Raw genomic sequence first — 22,565 nt, forward strand, 5'->3', positions numbered from 1 at the left:
TGGAGGGCACTGGTCATATCTGTTACCCCCGCCCCTCAACACCGGGGGTGTGCACCGGGCGGGTACATACCTGACGGTCCACTCCCACGGTCGGGGGACACCCGGGGGGCGGATGCCCGGCTGGAGCTCCTGGATGGCAGGACTATCTGGAGGCCGGTGTCACTGGAGGAGGACTTCCCCCTCCTCCTGCTCCGGTGCCCCGGGGGTGGGCTCCTGGGGGGGCCCCCGGGGGGCGGGTCTTGCCTCCAAGGCGGACTTCGCCTCTGGGGCCTGCTGGGGCTCCTCGGCCAAGGTGTCAAGAGTGGCTGGAGGGGAGGAGGTGTTCCGGGGGCCCAGGATGTCCCTGAGCTCCCTGTAAAAGGGGCAAGTGATGGGGGCGGCCCCAGATCGGCCGGCCGCATCCCGGGCCCGGGCATAACCCTGCCGCAGCTCCTTCACTTTACTGCGGACATGATCCAGAGTGCAGGCAGGGTGACCCCGGGCGGCCAGGCCCTCGGCCAGCCGAGCGAACGCATCTGCGTTCCGCCTCTTGCTCCTCATTACCTGGAGCACCTCCTCCTCGCTCCAGAGCCCCAGCAGGTCCCGAAGCTCAGCCTCCATCCAGGAGGGGCCCCGCTGCCGCTTCCCCGCCTGGCTGCTGGGCTGGGAGCCCTGGCTCCCCTTGGGGCGGGGAGGAGTCCCCTGGGGGCACTTAGGGGGCTGGCGTGCGGCCATCGCAGCTGGGGGGTGGGTGTCTGTTGCGGGTGAGGGACGTGCAGGCTGGCCACGTGTCTGGGCTGCCACCTGCATGTTCTCTCAGCTTCCTGCACAGGAAGGGAGGGGGCGGGGAGCTTTAAGGGGTTGCTCCACGTGGCCACCATCGAGCTCAGGGGCTGGAGAGAGCGTCTCTCAACCCCTCAGCTGATGGCCACCATGGAGGACCCCGCAATTTCAATGTTGCGGGACGTGCAACGACTACACGTTCCCTACTTCGACGTTGGGCGCTATTCCCATCCCCTCATGGGGTTAGCGACTTCAACGTCTCACCGCCTAACATCGATGTTAACTTCGAAATAGCGCCCAACACGTGTAGCTGTGATGGGCGCTATTTCGAAGTTGGCAGCGCTACTTCGAAGTAGCGTGCACGTGTAGACATGGCTTACTTCTTTCATTCTCCTATCGTCTTACGGAGAGGCCCCTTTTTAAAATTCTCTGTTTGGGTGTAACGAAAAAATAGATTACCTGAGTTCTAGTCTGTTTCTTTGGCAGCCACAGAAACACAACAAAAAATTGCCAAGTAGTATAGAGCTGACTCAAGACCCAACTGTGATCAGCTTGCTTTTCACAAATTCTGACTTTTTTCTGTGTCGTCTCACCAGTCTTGCACAAAAAAGATTGCTGCTTTTGCTACAAACCTGAATATTTTCTTAGAGGAAAAGTTGCCATGAGTGCATTAATGTGTCACCTTCAAAAATTGTTTGCAGTGATTACTTTTCCTTATTCTGAAAGAGCCTGTCTGATATATAGCCTTTAATGCAATTATATCTATTTTCCCAGCTTTTTAAGAAAGTTTGAGGATGGAGGAGCTGGATGGGTCAATATCAGCTAATCTCATCAGGACCAATATAATTTTTGTATGTGCCTTTATTTAAAAAAAATGTACATGCACCTAGAGGAGGGGTGGTCAGTAAGCAGCCCATGGCCCAAACTTGGTTTGCCAGGGTTAGCCTCTGGTGGGTTCCCAGATACTTCATTTACTTGTGTATCCAGGTATGGCTCCTTGTAGCTCCCCCTGGCTGCGGTTCTCTATTCCCAGCCAATGGCACCTGCAGGAAATGGCATGGGCTGGGCGGACAGGAGTTGCAAACAGCTGTACCTGAAGATCTCAGGTGAGTAAGGCATCTGGTGGTCTGTCAAGGAGTAACATTGGTGAAACCTTACCCATCCCTGACCTAAAGCAGTAGGGTAATCAGACAGGATGTTTTCAGTTTGTAAGTTCATATAATGTGTGTGTGTGGGGGGGCAATAAATATATTCAGGATTTTTCTTTTCTATTACAGGAAACAAATTCACTTTAGAAACTAGACCAACAAAAGAAGGAATAGATGTACGACAAGAGCTGTTGAAGTTTCATTCCACATATTATTCATCAAATTTAATGGCTGTTTGTGTCCTAGGACGAGGTGAGTTCAGAACTTTTCATAGTAGTTTCTTGGTTAGCTGAGTATGATTTTTTTGTATTTATTATTTGAGTTCTTATAGAAGAAAATAAGACATGCTTAAATCAGCTAACATTTTTTTCCAGGTTTTTAAACAAAGGAGGCCTGAGTCCCAATCCTGAAAAGATGTTCTTAATTTTATGCACTGTGAATAGTCTCATTGAGGTCAGTGAGGATACTCACTGCCTGCCCATTTAAGCATGTGTATATCTTCATAGATTGTTTTGATTTCCCAATTCTCGAACTTGCTCTGGGGACCACTGCAAGTACTTGTGCCTCAGATAGCAGCTTTTTTTAAAAAATTAGATACATGCATATATTTAGAAGTTTATCACTGTTTAACAGCTGTAGTCTGAAAACAATTGTACAGGTTGCAGCTCTGAAATCCAGTACTCTCTGGTCCGGCAGCCAGAGCAAGATCCTTCAGTGCCTGGGGAGCTCCAGTTGGGAGCGGTGGCCTGGCAGCAGAGGGGGAGCTACTACTGCTGCCAGGGTTGGGAAGTAGTGATGGGGGAGCCACATGGCCGGGGTGCCTGGGGAGTTGATGAGCTTGAGCTGGGGAGCTGAAGCCAGGCTGCTGCAGATCTGCTGCAGCTCCCAGCCCTACTGCAGCTGCTGTGGCAGAGCCAGGGGGTCAAGGGCACCATGGTGACCAGGGGCCAGTTGATGAGAATTGCTTAGGGGCCAGCAGCAAGGGACCACCTTTGGGCTGGCAAATTCCCTTGTTCAGGACTGGTCTGATCCTGAGGGTGCTAGACCAGGGAAGGCCAACCTGTATAATTTGTGTTTTTCTCTGATGCATATTTGTGTAATCCCCCAATGACACAAAAAATACTCTGCTCCAGCAGCCAGATGACGTTGGTCTTTGCCCACAAAAGCTTATGCTCCAAAAAATCAGTTTAGTCTGTAGTGTGCCCAGGACTTCTTGTTGTTTTTATAATAAAACATAGAACCATCGATTTTTAATCAAGCTGTTTGTTTTATAGAAATTTTAGAAGTTAGTGTAGGAATCTTTATTTCAGAGGTGCTGTGCGTTCATTATTCTAAATTGTCAGTTGAAGTTGCAGGACTGTAATTTTTTGTGTGTGTGAGTTTCAAAAGAAGCTTAATAATGTGTGTTGAAAAAGTGTAAAATATACTGGCAGACCAGCTCTCATGGGCCGTACTACAATAACATAATAGGATGCGTACATGAGTGGGCAAAATTCAGTAAGCAGACGTTTCAATTTCAAACTTCCAAATATGTGAAACAAACGATTAATTTTTAAAATGGTAAGTATTTTGATGGATTTTGTTATTAATTAAATTGCCTGTCTCTTAAGTAACATAGGTCGTGTCTTCACTGGCACAAAACTTCAAAATGGCCATGCAAATGTCCAATCAAAGATTACTAATGAGATGCTGAAATGCATATTCAGCTCCTCATTAGCATGCCTTCTGCCACAGCTTTTGGAAATTGCCACATTTTGCCCCTGCGCGGCTTGTCCAGATGGGGGTCCTTTTCGAGAGGACCCTGTCAACTTCAAAGTCCCCTTATTCCTTAAATGAGCCGATAAGCTCCTTAAAGTATTTTTATTGCACCTTTGGTACCGTTCATTTAAATCGATGTGTGTTGTATAAAAAGAAATTGAAGTCCTCTTATGTCAGGGAAGGTATTTATTTATTTCTTAGATTTATGTAAATCTTAGAAGGTTTTCTGTAGCAACCTTTATTCAGCGATGCTCCAAGAATCCTTTATAATCTTTCTTAAATTGTTTAACTTTGATTCAATATTTTGAAGAGCATGCTGTATTATTTATTCAGTCATACATTTGTGCTGAATAATACTCTCTCTTACACAATACTTTCAAGTCCTTCTTCTTTTCATAGCTTCCAGGGTTTGACAAAAATGTCTGAAACAGTAAAAGAGACATAGAGTAAACCCTTGATTTAACAGACTAATGGGGGGAAGGGGTGTGTGTTGTTTCCGAATGGTTATACTGTGTGATGATGCCCTGATCTTCCCAGCCCATCACTCACTCCTGTCCTCTGCCCCACCTCTTCCCTTCCCACCTTCTGCTGCATTCTTCTCCTCACACCTCCATCTACCTCTCCCAGTTACCAGGAGAGGAGCTGAATGCTGATCTGGCTACTTCCACCTCCTGCAGCTCTCAGCGCTATGGCTCCTCCGGCCCCGTGCTCTGAGCTGCCTATGCAAAGGTAGAGAGTGGCCACCCCCAGCTGGCAGCAGCCTCCGATACCATGGCTGCTGCTCAGAGCCATTGAAGGCAGTGGTGGCCTGACACCGATATGCTCCATACTCATGGGGTTGGGGGAGAAGAGCTCCTGCACCCCGCTGCAGCTCCCACTGCTCCTCCAGCCCTGGTGGCCCGAGCTGCTGCGGTGGCCCTCCAGCCCCGCTGGCCCCAGCTGCTCCGGCAGCTGCTGCGGCCCCAGTGGCAGCTCTGGTGAGTCTCCAGTGTTTATTTAGGGGGGCCTGGCAGATAGCATCCCTTATTTTCGAAGTCCATTATATCGGGTCCCATTAAATCAAGGAGTTACTGTACTGAAACATTATTTTCAAAGTAACAAATATGTTATTGAGTAGGTTCGTAAATGTCTAAAATATGGAACTAGCAAGTATAAAACTCTAGTTAGTTAGTGTTGAGAAGAGAATACAGTTACCTAGCAGCTGTTTGTCCAAGTGGGATATTTTAGACAGTTACTCTGCAAGAGACGATATCTTAGCAATTTTATGACTTGATTATTGAAGAAGACTGACACACAGACATGGATCTTGCAACAGAAATTTAAAATTGCAGGAGTCAGGCTCCTTCTGATCTCTTATGGCTGGAAATTTGTCAGGGGTGTGCAAACTGGGGGCGTGCGCCCCCTTGGAGGGGCACAAAATTTCAAAAGGGGGTGCAGCACAATTGGCCCTCTACCTCCCCCTGTAGGGGTTCTCCACTGTGTCCATCAGCCTCATTCAACTCAGCAATGCTGCCCTGTGCACTGCTGCCTGCCCAGCTTCATTTCTGGTTCCCCTTCCCCTAGCACTGTGGTGCCTCTGCAGCCTGCCTGGGCTAGGCTGACCTCTGCTGCCTGCCCTCCTGCTCCATGGGGGGAAACTGTCCCCTGGGAGTGCTGGAATCATTTTTGGTCTCCCAGCCTGAGCAAGCTGGGAGGCACGTGTAGCAGAAGCAGCTGTGAGTGGGCGTAAGTTTCTACTGGGACAGCCCCTGGGACTGTTCAACTTCCAAGACAGTTCAGGCTTTTTCTTTCTTATTTTTTTTCTTTTTAAGTGTAATTATGTTGATCTTTTGTTCTTTTAACTTTGCCTGGAGGGCTGGGGCTTGGAGTGAGGGAGCGGGGAAGGTGGGGGAGGGAGGGTGGGAGACTGTTTGAGCTGGGACACTACTTAAATGCAGTTTCTTGGCTCAAGTGGGCTGGTGGGGAGGGGAACCTGCTCTCTGGAACTGTGTGTCGTTCTTCCCCCCCACCCCCGGGTGAGTAATGGAGTAACTTGCAATTTTCAGCAGTTACTCCATAGCTCAACATCCCATTAGATCCCTGTTGAACTTGTTGTATGAACTAGTATGTTGCAAACCTCTCTTAAGACCATAACCATAGTAAATGTAAGTAAATGTGACATTTATGAGCAATTGGTTCAGCTGAAAAAAGTGGGTGTGCCATGGAATTGTTTGTCTTGTTGAGGTGTGTTGTGTTGCTGAAAAGGTTGGGAATCATTGGCCTAATCATCAAGTTTATTGGTGCAGCACAATATAAACATATACCGTAAACCATCGAGATACATGCAGCCAAGTTGGGTGTGTCTCGGGTTAACATGACCGCCGCCCCTGACAGAAGTGGGGAAACAGCTTCTCTCAGGGGCAGCAACCTGACTTTTGCTGCCCCGACAGGAGTGGTTTCCTGCTCTTGTCAGGGGTGACAGCCACTCCTGTTACTGGCAGCAGCAAGAGTCAGGCTGTCATCCCTGACAGGAGTGGGAAAACTGCTCCTCTAAGGGGTGGCAGCCTGAATCTTGGCTGCTGCCCCCCAACAGGAGCGTTTTCCCTGTCCCTGGAGGGGCGGGGATCTGGGAACCAAGCGGCAGCCTGATTCCCAGCTGCCCTGCGGTGGCGGGAACAAGGAGACTTACCAGCCATGAGCTGGTTAGTTTCCCAGGTCCCACAAACAGCGGGGAGACTGGAACTAGGCTGCCTCCTGGTTCCTGTCTCCCTGCTGCTCTGGGAGCCAGGAAACTGACCAGCCCACATCTGGTCAGTTTCCCGGCTCCTGCAAACTCAGGGGAGCTGGAACCAGGCAGCAGCCTGGTTTTCAGCTCCCCACAACTTGCATGAAAATTTGAGTTATGTGAGGGGTTGGAAGACTGCAACCCTGTGAAACTCGAGGGTTTACTGTAGCTCTGGTGGTGGTGAATTATTCTTTTCTGAAGGAAATACCTAAGTCCCAGATTGCTGGGACCTTCTGACAATAATTATGCTTTTTCTGATGACTCTCTTTTAGAATCCTTGGATGAGCTGACTAGTTTGGTAGTGAAACTATTTTCAGAAGTAGAGAACAAAAATGTCCCATTACCAGAATTTCCTGAACATCCTTTCCAAGAAGAACATCTTCGGGTAGGTTGAGACTTTCTTGTATACATTCATTGAAGAGTACAGACCTTAGCTCTGTTCTACATAAGAAAGGTAAGAGAAGTGTCATAATAATACACTTTACTACTACACCTACTGCTCCCTTCCTACTCTCCATTGCCCTCTTTCTTCAGGGCACTGAGCTCCTTTCGGCTCACCCCAAACTCCATACCAGGGTCTCCAGAAGTCTTGTAATTAAGACCCAGGCTCCATGGTGGGGTCACTCCTCATAAGCATGTGCAGCTGTTTAATATTAGCGGCAGGACCGTGGAGGTATGCCTGGTTGCTAGCTGGCTTTCTGGACGTCTTGATAGGCCTGCTGGAATTCTTTCACCTTCACTTGGCATTGCACTGAGTCATGGGAGTCACTTTGCAGTCATCTTGCGCAACATCTGATCATAGATTGCCCCATTTCTCTTGGGCACCCTAAGTCTTTGTCACCAATTGGTCTCCCCAAATTGCAAGAAGATCCAGAATCTCCTGATGGGTCTGCGCTGGGGCTTTCTTGCAATCCTGAGAAATACTAGGCAGATCACTATTCTGAGTGCTCATGATTGCAGGAGATGGCTTATAGTGCAGTTGCTACCGATGCGGTGCGATGGCCACCAGTGTGGTGCAATGCGATGGGCAAAGGAGTTTCTTCATATTGGGCACCCCTTTATATTTGTAGGGCTGGGTGCTGCTGAATTCCAGTTAAAATTCAAATTCAGTCAAAACTTTGTGGGCTTCCTGTGACCTTTCTGCTCACCTGGATGGATAGCAGCATACAAGGAAGCAGCTGTACATGGAGGGTTACCACGTAGCTTTGTGGAATACATACAGGACACTTCTAGAGGCTAATAAATTTGAATTAAGGACAGGACGCTTTCACACTAGCCTTTATTTGCAATTTTAAATTTGAAATTGATGCTATATCTGTCGTGTAATATTGACTTCTTATTATCAATATTACAGCTCAATGAATCAAGCTAATAATATTAACTGTGAAGACAGTGATGTTTTAATATTGAGCTAAGTCCTTTAAATTCAATTTTTATCTCATAGTGTAGACACAACCATAGATATGCATGAAGTGAAAGGTGTGTAGGAGGGTATAATGTATGGTCTTGCAAAGGTGAAATGCTAGAATCAGTGGAATGTTTTATTTTTGCTTCCAGCAACTCTACAAAGTGGTACCTATTAAGGACATTAGAAATCTTTATGTCACATTTCCAATACCGGACCTTCAGAAATATTATAAATCAAATCCTGGTCATTACCTTGGTCATCTTATTGGGCATGAAGGTCCAGGAAGTCTTTTATCAGAACTCAAAGCTAAAGGTAAGCTCACTGGAAGTTAAAAGTAATGTATTAAATATGCCATGAAGTCTAGAAGCATTATTTCACTTCAGGTTAATCTTCGAGAGTTAAAAGCTTAAATCTCAGAAATCGAAATACATTAAATCTTAATTTAAAGGCATTTCTCAGGTATTTTTTCATCTGGTTACAAAGGAAACCACAAATACTGAAACTTGGTTTTTTGGATTCCATTGGTGCATGTTGTGTGGCCTCTAAAATCTTAGGCATATTGACTTTCCTTTTGCATTGTGTCACTGATATTGGGATAAAAGGCAACTCCCCTCAGTGACCAAAAACTTATGTCTTTGGCTTTCATTGTTCATTTAACTGTGGTGAGTGAATTTCTGTTTACGGTGCATACAATTCAAATAGCCATTAATGCCTAAAATATACTTCTAAGACAGACAGATATTGATATTTCCCTTACAGTAATCACATGATGCTTTCTCAGAAGGAGTATTTCTTTTCTGTGCATTAGTGGTTCATCTTCTGGGGCACTCTTGCTCCTCAAGTGTGGCATGGCCCCTTACTCCTCCTCCTTAACGGGCTTAGTGACCCATATTAAGTTCTTTGTGTGCAGTCTGTCTAACTAGGGACCAGGTACGTATACTAATAACCCTATAATGGGGTGAATGCTGCACCCTGTTGGATTTGGCCCTTTGGTTGTGCCCCTTTTAAGACTCGGAGACCCTCCAAGCTGATGTAATACCTTTGGCCTTCATTTTGTGTCTATTTTTCACTATTTATAGGCTATTTACATGGCTTGGCCTGACCAGCAGCAGACTAGCAGGCTTCTCTCTGAGCCTGACCTTCCCTTCCTGGTCTCTGCCCGACTTCTACCACTTCCTCACAGCCTTTTAGGTCCTGCCAAGGAGTCCGGCGGTTCCCAGGCAAGCACTGGCTCTTTGTCCCACTCTAGTCCATTCCTCTAGTTGGGGCTGGAGCATGAGGAAAAGGGGTTTCCTACCAACAGCCTGCCGCAAATGTTTTATCAGAGTGTGTATGACGTGTACATAAATTAACGTAACCAAAAACATTTAGGAAAACATCATAAATCAACACGCACTTTTTTACACAATATAATTTCCTCTTGATTTCATAGGCTGGGTGAACACTCTGGTTGGAGGACAGAAAGAAGGTGCAAGAGGTTTCATGTTCTTCATCATTAATGTGGACCTGACAGAGGAAGGGCTTTGTAAGTGAAGAAACGTTTTTCAGTCTTCTCTGTTAGAAAGCAAGATACACACCAACCTTTATTTTCTTATCGAAAGAGTCCAATCAGATAAATAATTTACAGTCTTAAACATTTATGTGAACTGACTGTGCTCTCTTAATAAGTTTGCAGGGATGTTTACCATGGAATAAGAAATTAACTGTGAACTAATGTGTTGCATAAGATCATTTCCAGAACCTGGTATTCAGCATTATGGATGGTTCGAACAGGAGAAGCAGAGCCCACGGAGAATGGGTAGATGATGTAGTAGATTGGTGCGGAGTTCTCTACAGAAACTAAGCCACTCTGCACTGGACAGGGAAAGATGGAAGGCAATAGCGAGAGAGGCATCAGACACCAACAGGTGCTGAGCCCATGGTTGATGGTGGTGATGATGATGATTTCATAAAAGAAATGTTTGCTATTATTTTCTCCCCAAATATCACAAGCTCTTATCCTGTGTCTACTACATGGTTTATACCATATAAATCTGTATTGAAATACAGAGAAAAATCAACATGTTCAAAGAATTATAGGGAAAGCAAAGCTTTGATTCAGGAAGATATTTAAACATGCCTCATTTCAAGTTTGTAAATAGTCAGGTTGACATCTGCACTGGGGCTGTACACATACTTAAATACTTAATGGAATAGTTAACGAAAGTTGAAAAATTTTTCTTAATTTTTTTAGTCTATTTTTAGTAGAAGAAAAACATTTTTTCAAGATGCAGAGTTTGACATTCTTAAGTGTGTAACTTTTGTTTTTCAGTGCACGTTGAAGATATAATTTTTCACATGTTTCAATATATTCAAAAACTACGTACAGAAGGACCTCAAGAATGGGTTTTTCAAGAGTGCAAGGTATAGTATTTTTACATTATAGTGGCATCTGTGTTTATAGATAGAATTTGGTTGATAGAGGACTAAATTCAGTGGCTGTCAAATCCCCTTTGGAATTTCTTTCATAATTCTACAGAAATAGTTTGTATGACTTGTGATAGACCACAGCAGGCTACAGTAGCCTTGTGGAGGGCAAGTATGTGGGCAGTTGGGTCTGTGCCTTTATGTTTCCCAGGGACTGAGGCTCATGAAGGATCAGCCTGCAGCAGCAGGCTAAGCGAACACCTGGAGCTAATCAAGCAAGTGCAGCAAGTTAAGGCCTGTGGAACCCTTTAAAAGGCTTCCCCTCAGGTAAGGAGAGGGAGGGAGAAAGGGGACGGACCAGAAGGAGGAAAAGTCTGAGAAGGAATGCCTGCAAGAGAAAAGGCTTGCTGCAGCAACCAGGAGAAGGTACTGGGGGAAGCATCTGGGGAAGCATCCCAGGGAGGAAGCTGTTGCACTTCAGGCTGAGGGAGACAGCCCCTCCAGCAGCAGCTACCTAGAGTCCCGGGGCCAGAAGCCAGATCAAGTGGGAGGGGACCAGGTTCCCCCCAGACCAACCCCCATACTCTCCAGGACAGCTTGGAAGGAGCAGGAGGAGACCCAACACCCATGTGGGCCTTCTCCCCTCCCTCATGTTTATGACTGCCAATGATGAGAGTGGGTCAATAGGCTGTGCCCCACCCCTGAGAAAAGTAGAGGGCAGAGCAGAAAGGACACAGTGAGTCTCTGAGGCATTTTTTTAACTGCTGCAAAGTACAGGACCCATGAGGAGTTGCTTGGGACTTTGTCGTAGACTCTATAGAATTTGTTAAAAATAAAGCAAAGCTTTATACTTTGAATACACCAGTATTTTTTGATGTAAATAAAAATGCTATTTTTGAGCAAGATGAATGGTCTAGATCACCATCCTACCTCTTGTGGCTGCATGGAGGTGCCAGGCGAAGTATTGTCCTCCCCGTCAATGCTCTTGCCAGGCCTTTCATCTACATTAGAGGTGTGGGAGGAGAACAGGAGCTGCACATCTGTTACAAATGGGTGGTAGATGGGGAATGGATGAGACCTTCATTCCATCCTCATTTCCCATGCATCAACTAGCACAGTTCTAGTTGGGGCATGTTGGGGGTTAGTGTTATCTATTACCTAGTGGTGTAAGAATTCAAGAAATTTATTTGGCTCCTCCTGGGCTGCTGTGTCCTGCACCTTTTACAGCAGTGTTTCTTAAACTTTTTGAGACCACGGAACACCAAACAATAATAATTTTTTATGCGGAACACCTGTGAAAATTTTCTTCAAAAAAATTGTCAGACCGAAAAATAAAGACAAAATCCAAAAAAGCAGCATATGCAGGGAAAAAAAGTAATTTAATCAGGTATCATAGCAAGGAAGAACTAAGATAGTACCTGGTTTTGATAACAGAAAATATATACTATCAGTGTCAGACATAACACATCTGTGAAGTGTTCATGGAACACCAGTGTTCTGCGGAACATGGTTAAAGGAACACTGTTCTACTTATTGAAGGGCAGTTTAGTTCTGTGTGACTGAATGCACACACAGAAAACTTTTAAAGTGCTTTATTAATATTTAGTAATATTTTCAGTTCTCATTTGTGATGTGAACTGTAATACAACCCCTAACTCATAAGAATGGTGCCACTGGTTCACTGGAACAATCCATGTGAAGTTTTATTCATGCAAGTTAATGTTGCAGGATTGATTAGGCCCGCAGTTGTACACTGTTAAACTTAGTAACTAGTAATATTAGAATTTTCAGAATATATTACTCTATTTGGTGAGACATAAAATTGAATTTTTGATTAAAATGTCAAATACGTTAATATTTTCCAAGCACATGTCTCATTTGACTGAACATATGCCAGTATCGATTTTTATGTGATTTCTAAATACAAGAAAGTAGTAACTGCTTGTTGGTATTCCCTTTCCAGTTTATGTAAATTATGATTTCCGCTATCAGATGATTAACTAAGGGTCTTAAATAGCCATTTGCTTTCCTGGATTTCAGAGTTTCACAAGATGCAGAAGATCATAGAATTATAATTATTATAATACACAGTTGTACACAGGAGAAACGTTGATTGCTTCAAAAGATATTTAAATAAAACTGAGCTCTCTCTGTGCATCAAGGATTTATGGAATTACATTCTGGGAAGGAAATATAATAATCTCTGCTCTTTTCATATTATGCTACTCCCTAGCGGCAGTTTCTTCCTTTCATCAGTTTTGGATTCACACAGTCTGCAGAAATTTTGAGAGATACTATCAACAGAAAAAAAAATCATTTTTCTATGTGAATACCTTTACTTACTTTTTGCTACATGTATCTCTTAAAATTAGTTCTGTTCCTTATGGCCATGTGTTGCCTTAAAATCTTCCCTTATTGACCATCTCAAACAGCACAAGAAATAAATTACCTTTCCCGTTACAATGTTGAGGAAGGCCTTTCTCTTTCTCTTTTTCTACTTATTGTGAAACTTTGTACGTGTGATTTCAAGCAAAATATATGTTTTGTTATACTGAACACTTGACCATATAACGATCAACCATTTGTTTGGTCACGTGGCTTAAAGTGTGATCATGATTTGAAACACTGATTGGCTGTTATACCAAAATACAAGCTATAGAGTATAAGTATATCTTACATGGTGTAATTGTGGATTACACTATAATTTCCATTTCAGTGAATTTGTTTTTTAAGTTCTTCCCTTTTAATTGCCATATCTTCTTTTTAACTACATGGCTTTCAGGAGCCCCTGCCCTTATGTGTCTTAATCCTGCTGTCCCAGAGCAGGGGTCAGCAATGTTTCTGAGGCAGAGTGTTGAAATTTGACCTTTTGACCTCTATGTACGGTCTGAGTGCCAGTGATACCTTTTCAAGTCAGTAATAGTCCTACTTACTGACAAATTAAAATTATTATAATTCATTAACAAATTAAAATTCAGACTTTTATTGTTTAGGTGGTGGTTGGTAGCATTAGCTGGTCTTTTGTTAATCTACAAGCATTATGACTTCAAACAAGCTCCTGGCTGCGTGGGGAAAGAGGGGAGGGGCTGAGCTCCTGCCTCAGGTGCCAATGAAAATCGGCTCGAGTGCCACTCGTGACACCCGTGCTGGGCGTTACTGACCCCTGTAGTAGAATGACCAGCAATGCAACAGTTGTCTTTGTCTTCCATCTTTGAGCTATGTGTTTGCAAATAGATGTCTCTGCGCTCCCTTTGTGGTAGGTTACTTGGGAAGATTTTGCCAGTTCATATGGATAAAGACAGGATAAGAAAACACATTTTTACCCTCCTAGTTCGTTGTTATGCTTTAGATAGAAGCCTTTCAGAATCCCTGCACATCTGTTTCTACCACTGAAGAAAAAGGGAGAAGGAAAAAAGGAGAAATGCAGACGTTTTCTTAATTTTTTTTCAGTGTAACACTTTAAATATTGCTTTCAAAACATTTAAAACTTTCCTTTCCAAAGTGCTATTTTAGACGAAGAAATGCCTGTAGTGCTCCTGTTGCATTACAGCCCTTTGCTCACATATGCTAATTGTGCAGCTTCCTTCTACTTCTCCCCGTCATCCTCTCCAGTTCCACCCTACTCATCTGTGGTCTTGATCCCTTGACTTTTTTTCAGTTCCATGCTGCTGCTTTGCCTTCCTCAAGAGCTTGCTGTGTAAATTTTACTTTCTCCTTCATAGCCTTCCCACAGCTGCCTGAGCTCATGAAATTTCAACAGCTTGTCCTCATCTCCAACCCCACATCCTCCCTAGTCCCTATGAAGTTGCTTTGCATTTGGATATGTGAAAAGAGGAGAAAAAGAGCATGACCCTACTGCAGAGATTAAAAAAGGAATCCCTTTTCATTTTTGAATTAAATAAATGTAATATTTAGTAAATACTACACACAAAAGTATATTAAAAGTATGTTTTTGAGGTTTGTAAAACTCTCTTAAGGCTAGTTTCCATAAACAGTATAACACTGTGTAAGACTTAAGTGGAAGCAGCTGTAGCATCTTACAAAAAGGATAGAAAATCTAACTAGAGATTTTTATCATGTTTTTTGGGGGGGGGGATGATAAATAAAAGGATTGGTAAGTTAAAATCATTTTCTGATAGTGAAGGGTATCATCACTTAGCTGTGTAGTTCTGTACTGTAGACAGAGGTAGGGATGCTGTGGATCCAAGAAGTATTATTGGAACCAAGTAGCATACCTGTGTCGGAGGCAGGAGGCACTAAACCGGTAGCAAGCCCTATATTGTGCTTCTCACCCAAGCAATGTACATGAAATTTAGTGACTTTCAGCTGGGTGAGAATGCCTGAAGTCAGGCAATTTTCACTGTGTAGTGTGTGCTGCCTGAAAAATGAAGTTGGGCATAGAGCATGCATAGGAAAAGCTGTCGAAGGTATGAAATTTACATTCCACCGTGAATGGTAGAGTAGCAGATGTTTCTGAACAGTTGACCACTTCAGTTTTCAAAACAAATTTATTTGAAATTATCACTGCTTATAGTTATTCTGTTATCCATTACTTCAACTTGTTAAAATCAGGACCCACCCCTTCCAAAATGGTGAGATCAGAGAGGCAGGGAAAGTTGGTGGTGAACCCAACAACAAAGAAATTGAAAGTTACTTGTTGACCAGTGAGTCCCCTGAGTGTGTCAAAGGAGTCAAGTATATTGCAGTGAAGAATAATTTTATTCAAAAAGCAAGGCATTTCATAATAAGGAATGGAGAATGCAATAACCGGTACAATGATATTATGAAACCAAAGAGACCTTTGGCACATGAGACTTTAAGCGTTGTTAAGGACAAGGAGAAAAAAGATATGAACTACTGAAATGTGCTCGTAAAGGGTTAGGAACAACAAAACCAGCTAAGGCACTGGGAGGGCACATTTGGTCTCAATAAAACCCTTTGGAAATGATTAGACTCAGGATTCTAGTGGCAAATTATGAACAAGGATGTTAGAGAATATGTTGCCACCTGTGAGCACTGCCAGAAGGGAGCCACAGAAAAGTGCAAGTCAACTCCAGAACTTCACAATGTCCCCATCCCAAATAAAGTATGGCACCGAGTAGGAGTAGATTTGTGTTCATTGCCCAAAAATTCGGAGGGCTACGTGTGTGTTTGTGTGTTAGCAGATTATTTCTTGAAGTGGCTAGAAGCAAAGCCTCTGCAGAAGAAGAATATCCAAGAGGTGGCACTTTTCATTTACGAGCTAATTTGCAGATTTGGTTGCACCAAAATACAAATTAATGACCGGGGCATGAGTTCCATAACAAACGATGACAGTGACCATTTCTGTGATGCAGTTCCTGTTAATCTTGATTTAATGAAGCGTTCTTCAGATGCCAGTGATGTCCAAGATCACTTGACCTGCATCAAGGAAGTACGAAAAGTGGTAGAGAAGGAGGCTGAAATGAACATTGTTAAGGCACAAACAAGACAAAAAAGGATTCTGAAGAATGCCATAAGCAGCACAAAGCCTTTAAAATTGAAAAAGTGCTCCTCTGCAATGTGACAAGGGCAGAGAGGAAGGGCGATAAAGGCAAGCTACCCTACCTGGGCCCTTAAAAAGCCAAGCGAAAAAGCTCAAAGGGCTTGTATATCTTAACAAATGAAAAAGGTAATACACTGCTGAAGAAACATGATGGCTTGAATCCAAGAGCCTTTTATGAGTGCAGAATCCCTCTCAAGACAAAAGAGCCTCCAAGCTCACCACCACCATCAAACCCTGCAGCCACTGATGTAACATACAATGAATGCTATGATGACATGCCCATCATTCCTGTGCCTACTACTCCTGTAGACACGGACATTGGATTTATGAGTGAGTCATGCTGACAAGTCCTTCATTCCCACCTCAGCTACTTGGTGAATAGCAGCCTGTAATAAGCTGCAAATTCCAATTCCCCGACCAAACAAAGAGCTAGAGAAGAAATCAGCAAGATTGAGTCCACCATGTAATCTAGACAAGAATGATTGGTGATGTCAATTGTCTCTTCAGGGCTATTAGCAAAAAGATTGCATTGTCTGAAGACTACTATGCCATAGCCACGACTGTTGCTGTGAGAGAGATGAAATCTCTTGAATATCTAGAAGGTTTTGAAGTGTTGGTCAGTCTTCCTGTGAAAAAGTACTTTTCTCTAAAGCCAAATGAGGCAAGACAAAGTCTGGGGCGCAGATGACTAGCTCTTGGCTCTTCCCACAGTTCTTCAAACTCCCATAGCTGTCTGTTACCAGCCCTCAGGAGCATTAAGGAAGAACTGGTATTTTACAGACCAGCAAAGGAGAACACTGACAGATTTGAGACAACTGCGTGTGTGGAAAAGGAGCCTTGCATTTATTTATCCAGTTCTGAGACTCATTTTGACCAGATGCTGGGTGTTACGAGTATTTAATCACCTCTCTCTTTTTTTTCTGCATTTTCCTGTAAAATAAATGATAATGCTGAAGAGTGTAAACAGTCATTTTTTTGTGATTTTTCTTCATAATTTTAGTGATTCTTACTGAACAGGCATGATGAACTATATGCTGAAAGCTACCGATGCGTGGCTGAGTATGTAGTGATTTGCACCTCAGTAACCTGCATTATATAGTCCTCTTGTTTTTCTGCATTTTCCTATGAAATAAATAAAACTGATGAAGAGTGTGAACTTTCTTTGGCAGATGCAAATGAGATGCTCCCAAGCCAAATGGGAAGAAGGGGCTTTTGAAATTCAGAGGGGTCCTTTCGAAAGACCCTTGTCTACACTTGCGGCGTGCATTTCATAAACGGCACTTCCAAAACACAAATGGCTGCCATTGTGCTAATGAGAAAATGCATGTTTGTGGTAGCGCCTCATTAGCATCTGCCAAAGTGGCTCATTAGCATCCCCCTTTTAATAAGGGGGGAGCGAGTGTAGCCACGGTGTAGGTGTTCTGGGAAGAATGCAGAGATGATTTGTTGTAGCCAGTTTGAGCAGTTATCATGTGCACTTAGTAGTAAGAAATTGGATGTAATGCTATTGCTTGTAGACCAAGAGCTGCAAAACCCCATATGTAAGTCAGAAGAGGATTTAAGGAGAGAGGGGACCCAGAGCTGACTTGGGAGCAGATCCTTCCCAGTCAGCTCTACTAGGCAGCTACAAGCCTTTGATCTTGCCACCTTTCTGCCCTTTGTTCTTCTTGAGTTGAGCTGCTCTTTGAAGCATTTAAATGTAATAGCTGATATCATAGGACTGCTGTCTAAAGAAATGATATAAAATCACAAGGAAGTTTGTTACGGTATGAAAGTGTACAAGAAAAAGTAATTCATGGATTCATTTGGTTATTTAAATTGGCAAGCATCTGACCAGCGTTTGATCAGATATCCAGTCTTTATTTTCAGTAACAATATACCCTCGACTTTGAAGTTGAATTTGCGCGTAACTTGGAGCCAGGAAACTGACCAGCATAGCAGTGATGATCAGATTCCAGTCTCCTGTGAGCCACAGGGAGCTGGGATCCAGGCTCTAGCTCCCTGCCACTCATAGGAGCCAGGAGACTGACCCAGCACCTGGGCTGCCTGGCTCCCTCCGCTGGTGGGAGCTGGGAAACTGACCAGCACATGGCTGGTCAGTTTCTTGGCTCCCACCAGTGGCAGACACCTGGCTTCTCCCCAGCCGCCCCCTGCTGGGGGAGCTGCACCACTGTAGCTGAATGCCCAGCTGGGGGAAGCCAGGGGAAACAGAGCGGCTTCTCCCCGGCTTCCCCCAGCTGGGGGAGCCAGGGAGAAGTCACACCACTGCAGCTTGAAATCATGCATTTCGGAAGTTTACTATGTTTGACTAAATGACTCTTTTGACGTTGATCATATAAGTAAACATTCTATTATTTTAACAAATCTGAAAATGGCTTTTCCATGCATAAAATCTATTTCTTCTTTTAGGATCTAAATGCTGTGGCTTTCAGATTTAAAGATAAAGAACGACCACGAGGTTACACATCAAAGCTTGCAGGGATTTTGCATGTAAGTAAAGCATTTATATTTTGGGCAATATCTGAATGAAAGAAATGTTACTGTTCTGCTACAAATGTTGGTTTCTATGCATATTCCATGCTTAGGTATATATGTGCATCATGCACTTGAGTCTGGAATTTTTTACAAGCAGCGTCAGTGTCTGGGATTGTGCCCAGGGTCCAAAAAACCATCATGATTATAGTTGGCCTGGTGACTACTTATCATGGGTATAGCCAAATTCCCCATAGTCCTAAGAAGTTTGTTTACAGGCACCAGCTAGCTCTCTGTGTTCTGTGCTGTTATTTATCTCTAATTTATCCCTAAATGTTCCTGGAGAATCCAGTAAGCAGTGGACGTGTTGGTCTGGCACATTCTCTCATTCGGCACTGGGCAGGTCCCAAGGGTGCCAGACAAGAGGGGTTCAACCTGTAGTTTAAAAGAAAAGGTCTCATACGTCTCTGTCCTGGATTTGTCCCTAAAGTGTTTTCCAAATTTCAGGAATCAGGTCATTCATTTACTACATTTTTTTCTAAACCATGTCTCAGATGAAAAGAGAAGGCTGCATTTGTTAAACATCGGAAAAAGATTGATCTTTTATCTGACCAGTATATTAGAAAGACACCCGAACTATTTGTTTCAATAGCAAAGAAATAATAGTTCCAGCTGTATTGACACACAGACTTTTAAAATGAATCTGATTGTATTATCCTTTGCTACCAACTAGCTCTCATTCCCCGTCTAGAGGGGATGAGGGTTCGTTCCTTTGGAGGGTAAGCATCTTTGACTGCATCCCTAAAAGTGGGTACGTAAAGCTCTTTGTGTAACTTCTTAACACACACTGTGGTACAGTTTTCCACTGTGGCTGTAGCTGTGAGGACAGCAATATTACAATCAGCTGTCACTTCTGCATTATTGCAGTAGTCACCTATTTGAGTCTACCTGTTAAGCTCCCATGTGTAAAATACATACAGGGATCATCATTCAAAGAAGAAATGGAACTTATTTATCTGTAAATGAAGGTTCTTCAAGATGCGTGATCCTTCTCTGTATTCCATTACCCATCATCCATCCCTTGTGCTGCAGATTGTTTGGACTGCAGGAAGAGCAGGTAGTGGAGCACCATCACTTCACCCCACTCTTTATGCCCTTTGTTTGTCACACAGGGGTTATGTCTACGCTAGCCCCAGAACCTAATTGGAAGGTGCAAATGAGGCACTGCCATGAATATGTAGCGCTTCATTGGCATAATGGTAGCTGTGGCACTTCAAAAGTGCCACTTTCGTTCATGCACAGCTCGTCTACACAGGGTCCTTTTAAAAAGGGCCCTCCACACTTTGAAATCCTCTTATTCCTATAACTTATCAGAACCTATAAAGTATAATCCTGTTGGTTATAGGAATAAGGGGATTTTGAAGTGTGCGGGGTCCTTTCGAAACGGACCTCATGTAGACAGCGTGCACAATCGAAAGCGGCACTTTTGAAGTGCCGCGGCTGCCAGTATGCTAACAAGGTGCTGCATGTTCATGGCAGCGCCTCTTTAGCATCTTTTGATTAGGTTCATTGTCGTGCCCCTTTCGAAGTTCTGGGGCTAGTGTAGACACAGCCAAGGGGCATGACAATGAACCTAATCTGGATCCAGGTGCATGTTTGTACCCATGTATGGAATGTAGATAGGGACATGTTGAAGAGCCTCCAATAACAGGTAAGTAACCTCCATGTTTTAACTTTTGGAAGTACACGGCATAACATTATAATGGGCATTTGAAAAAGTCTTTGTACTGTGGAATTTGTGAAACAAATGGTTGGGCTGTAATGTCTGCCAGAAGTAACAGCTCAAGACATAAGAGTTGCTAATTGCTTCTCTTGCTCCCCACCTTTTTACATTTTCTGTCTTTGTTGATCTGATTACACCTGTCCCTCGATGAACGAACATAATTTGTTCCATGAAAGCTGTTTGTAAGGTGAAAATTCATAAATTGAAAATGAACTTCCCATTACTTTCAATGTAAAAATTTTTGCCTGGTTCCCAATTCCCAAAAAAATCACCCAGTATTTTTCCTGCATATGTTACAATACTGTACGGTCATAAAAATAAGAACAGTGCTACTTCATTGCTTTTTATGATATTTATTACCACTAGTCAGTTCTCTGAAACAATGCTGAAAGAAGGTGGTGTTGATACAGTTCCAGGGTATCATCTACATCATCATCAGAAACAGCTTCGTAGTGACTCCAAGCTCCTTAATTGGGGTTTTATTTTCAGCCTTTGAGATTAAGGGATGAGGATCAGCTGAGGGTGATGAGGTTGAGGGTTGAAAAAAATTATAGAATTGAAGTTTGTACTGAAGCCTTCGTTTTTCCTATGGTATAACTCCTGATATCATTGAACGGCTTCATGACTTGGTCACTTGCATGCTGAACTCCATTCGAAGTTTGGGTTGTTACCATTAAGAATTTGTGTAGCTGCCTCCAAAGCCCTGAAGAATTTTAAGAGTGTTTTAATATGCAGTGTTTTTTGTGGCTCATCCAGTTCTTCCTCCTTTTCTGATAACCCTTCTGCATCCAGCTGAATTAGTTCTTCATTAGTCAATTCTTCAGTTAAAAAAATCAGCTCTACTAGCATCTTAGATGATTAAAAACAAATACATTTTTTTTCAGTTTAATTTACTTACCTTTTTCTTTTACTTTTTGAAATTTATTTAGTTTGGATAATGAAAATAATATCTTCTGTTTCATTTCTGCTTCTTCCAATGCATAAAAGCCAGCACTAGCTGTTTTGTATGTGCTGGTACAATATTGCTTCTTCCTCGAGTGTCCCCGTGGGTGCTCCATGATAGGTGTCGGGCTTGCCCTGTGTTAGCCGGTGGCCAGGTAATGCACTGTGAGGTATTCCCCTGGGTCCTAAACAACCCAGTTTTTTACTGTTAGAGCAGGCAGCTCCTAGCACACTCACCCACGGCCAGGCTGTAGTAACCAAACGGTTAAAGTTCTTTTGTTGTGCCGGCTGTGTTGCAGTGACAAAAGGGTTAACAAAATGGTTAGGCTTGGATCTTAACTAGTTACAAGTTTATTTAAGCTACAGTTATAAGCATGCGGTTACAAAAGGCTATTGTTTACCTCTTATATGCTAGCAAAGTACAGGTGTTAACAAGTTACGTTACAATCCAATACAAAGATATCAGTTATCATCTAACACAATGATATCTTGGCACAATGACATCTAGTTACAGAGCTCTAATTCTTTAGCTGTGCACAAAAAAAAGTCAGAGACCTAGCATGGGTGTATCTTACCCTCTCTGCGTCTCTCGATACCAGCGTAGCCAAGCCGGATCGGTCACTCAATTCCGCGGAAAGAAGAATACGAGGTTGGGCGTCCCCAGTTGTGGACCTCGGGAGGCAATCACCTGACCCGACCAGCAGGAAGTTGGTTGAATGCACTCAAAGTTAGAGTTCTGCTGGACCCATCTTTTATACCCCTTTTGGGTTATGTATTCTCTTTCTTATCTATGGTGTGAGATCATACTGGTCTGTCTTTGTGACGCCAGTTTGTTACAAGGGCATTTCTACTTAGTTTGCACTTGTAAGACAAGAGATAAGCAATTTAGGAGTACAGGACATTCTTTTGTGCGGGCGGGGCACGTCCCCTTCTGGGTGATTGTGTGTGTGCATCATATTGATCAATGCCAGCTGGGGTAATTTCTGAGGGTCCACCCCCTCTCATGTTGACAGTCTGGCCTGTTAGCCTTCTAGCTGTACTTTCTGCTTCTCAGGGTCACGATAAGCTAGCATATCTGGGCCTCAATGAGGGCATCAAAGACTGTGCTGTCAGCAGCCATTTCCGTGCCCTGTGTGCTCCTCAGTGGGGGGGGCAACGAGCAAGCTGGCTTGTAAGGGGGAGACTTTGTCTGGCTACACCCTGGCGCCGCAGATCGGATCTTTCCAGCAGTTTCTGCTGGACTGCACATGCGCCGGCGCGCGCCGCTCCCTTGTGCGCTCCCGGCCACGTGCGCGATCCGTTCCCCGCCAGTTCCTTCTTAACCGCCATCGGCTGCAGACGGAATCTGCTCAGGCTGCGGCCAGAGTCAGCGTATTTAATGTTTTAAGTGTTTTTAGAGTTTCTTTTCAGTCTTTCAGTCTTTAAGTTAGCTTGTTGTTTTTCTTATTGCAAAAAAAAAAAAAAAAAAAAAAAAGTATATAAAAGCCTTAGTAACAAGAGGAGCAGCGGAGGCCGGGGGACGTAAGGCCATTAGGCCTCCTGCCGCAGCAGGCTGGGTCCGAGAGGGGAACAAGCACAGAGAAGGTGCTAAGTACCCT

General features: G+C 43.7%; 1 protein-coding gene across 4 annotated transcripts in view; it reads left to right on the forward strand.

Annotated features, from left to right (window-relative positions):
• IDE (insulin degrading enzyme) overlaps positions 1-22,565 on the forward strand; it is a 116,490-nt gene that overhangs the window by 26,171 nt on the left and 67,754 nt on the right. For all 4 annotated transcript variants that reach the window (XM_075000397.1, XM_075000396.1, XM_075000395.1 and 1 more), the window contains exons 5-10: positions 2,040-2,162; positions 6,705-6,817; positions 7,990-8,152; positions 9,273-9,365; positions 10,152-10,243; positions 18,180-18,260. In XM_075000397.1, the coding sequence (XP_074856498.1) occupies positions 2,040-2,162; positions 6,705-6,817; positions 7,990-8,152; positions 9,273-9,365; positions 10,152-10,243; positions 18,180-18,260 (665 nt within the window). The remainder of the gene's footprint in view (positions 1-2,039; positions 2,163-6,704; positions 6,818-7,989; positions 8,153-9,272; positions 9,366-10,151; positions 10,244-18,179; positions 18,261-22,565) is intronic.

Source organism: Carettochelys insculpta, chromosome 7 (genome assembly GCF_033958435.1).
Source record: "Carettochelys insculpta isolate YL-2023 chromosome 7, ASM3395843v1, whole genome shotgun sequence".
In the NCBI taxonomy this organism is placed as follows: Eukaryota; Metazoa; Chordata; order Testudines; family Carettochelyidae; genus Carettochelys; species Carettochelys insculpta.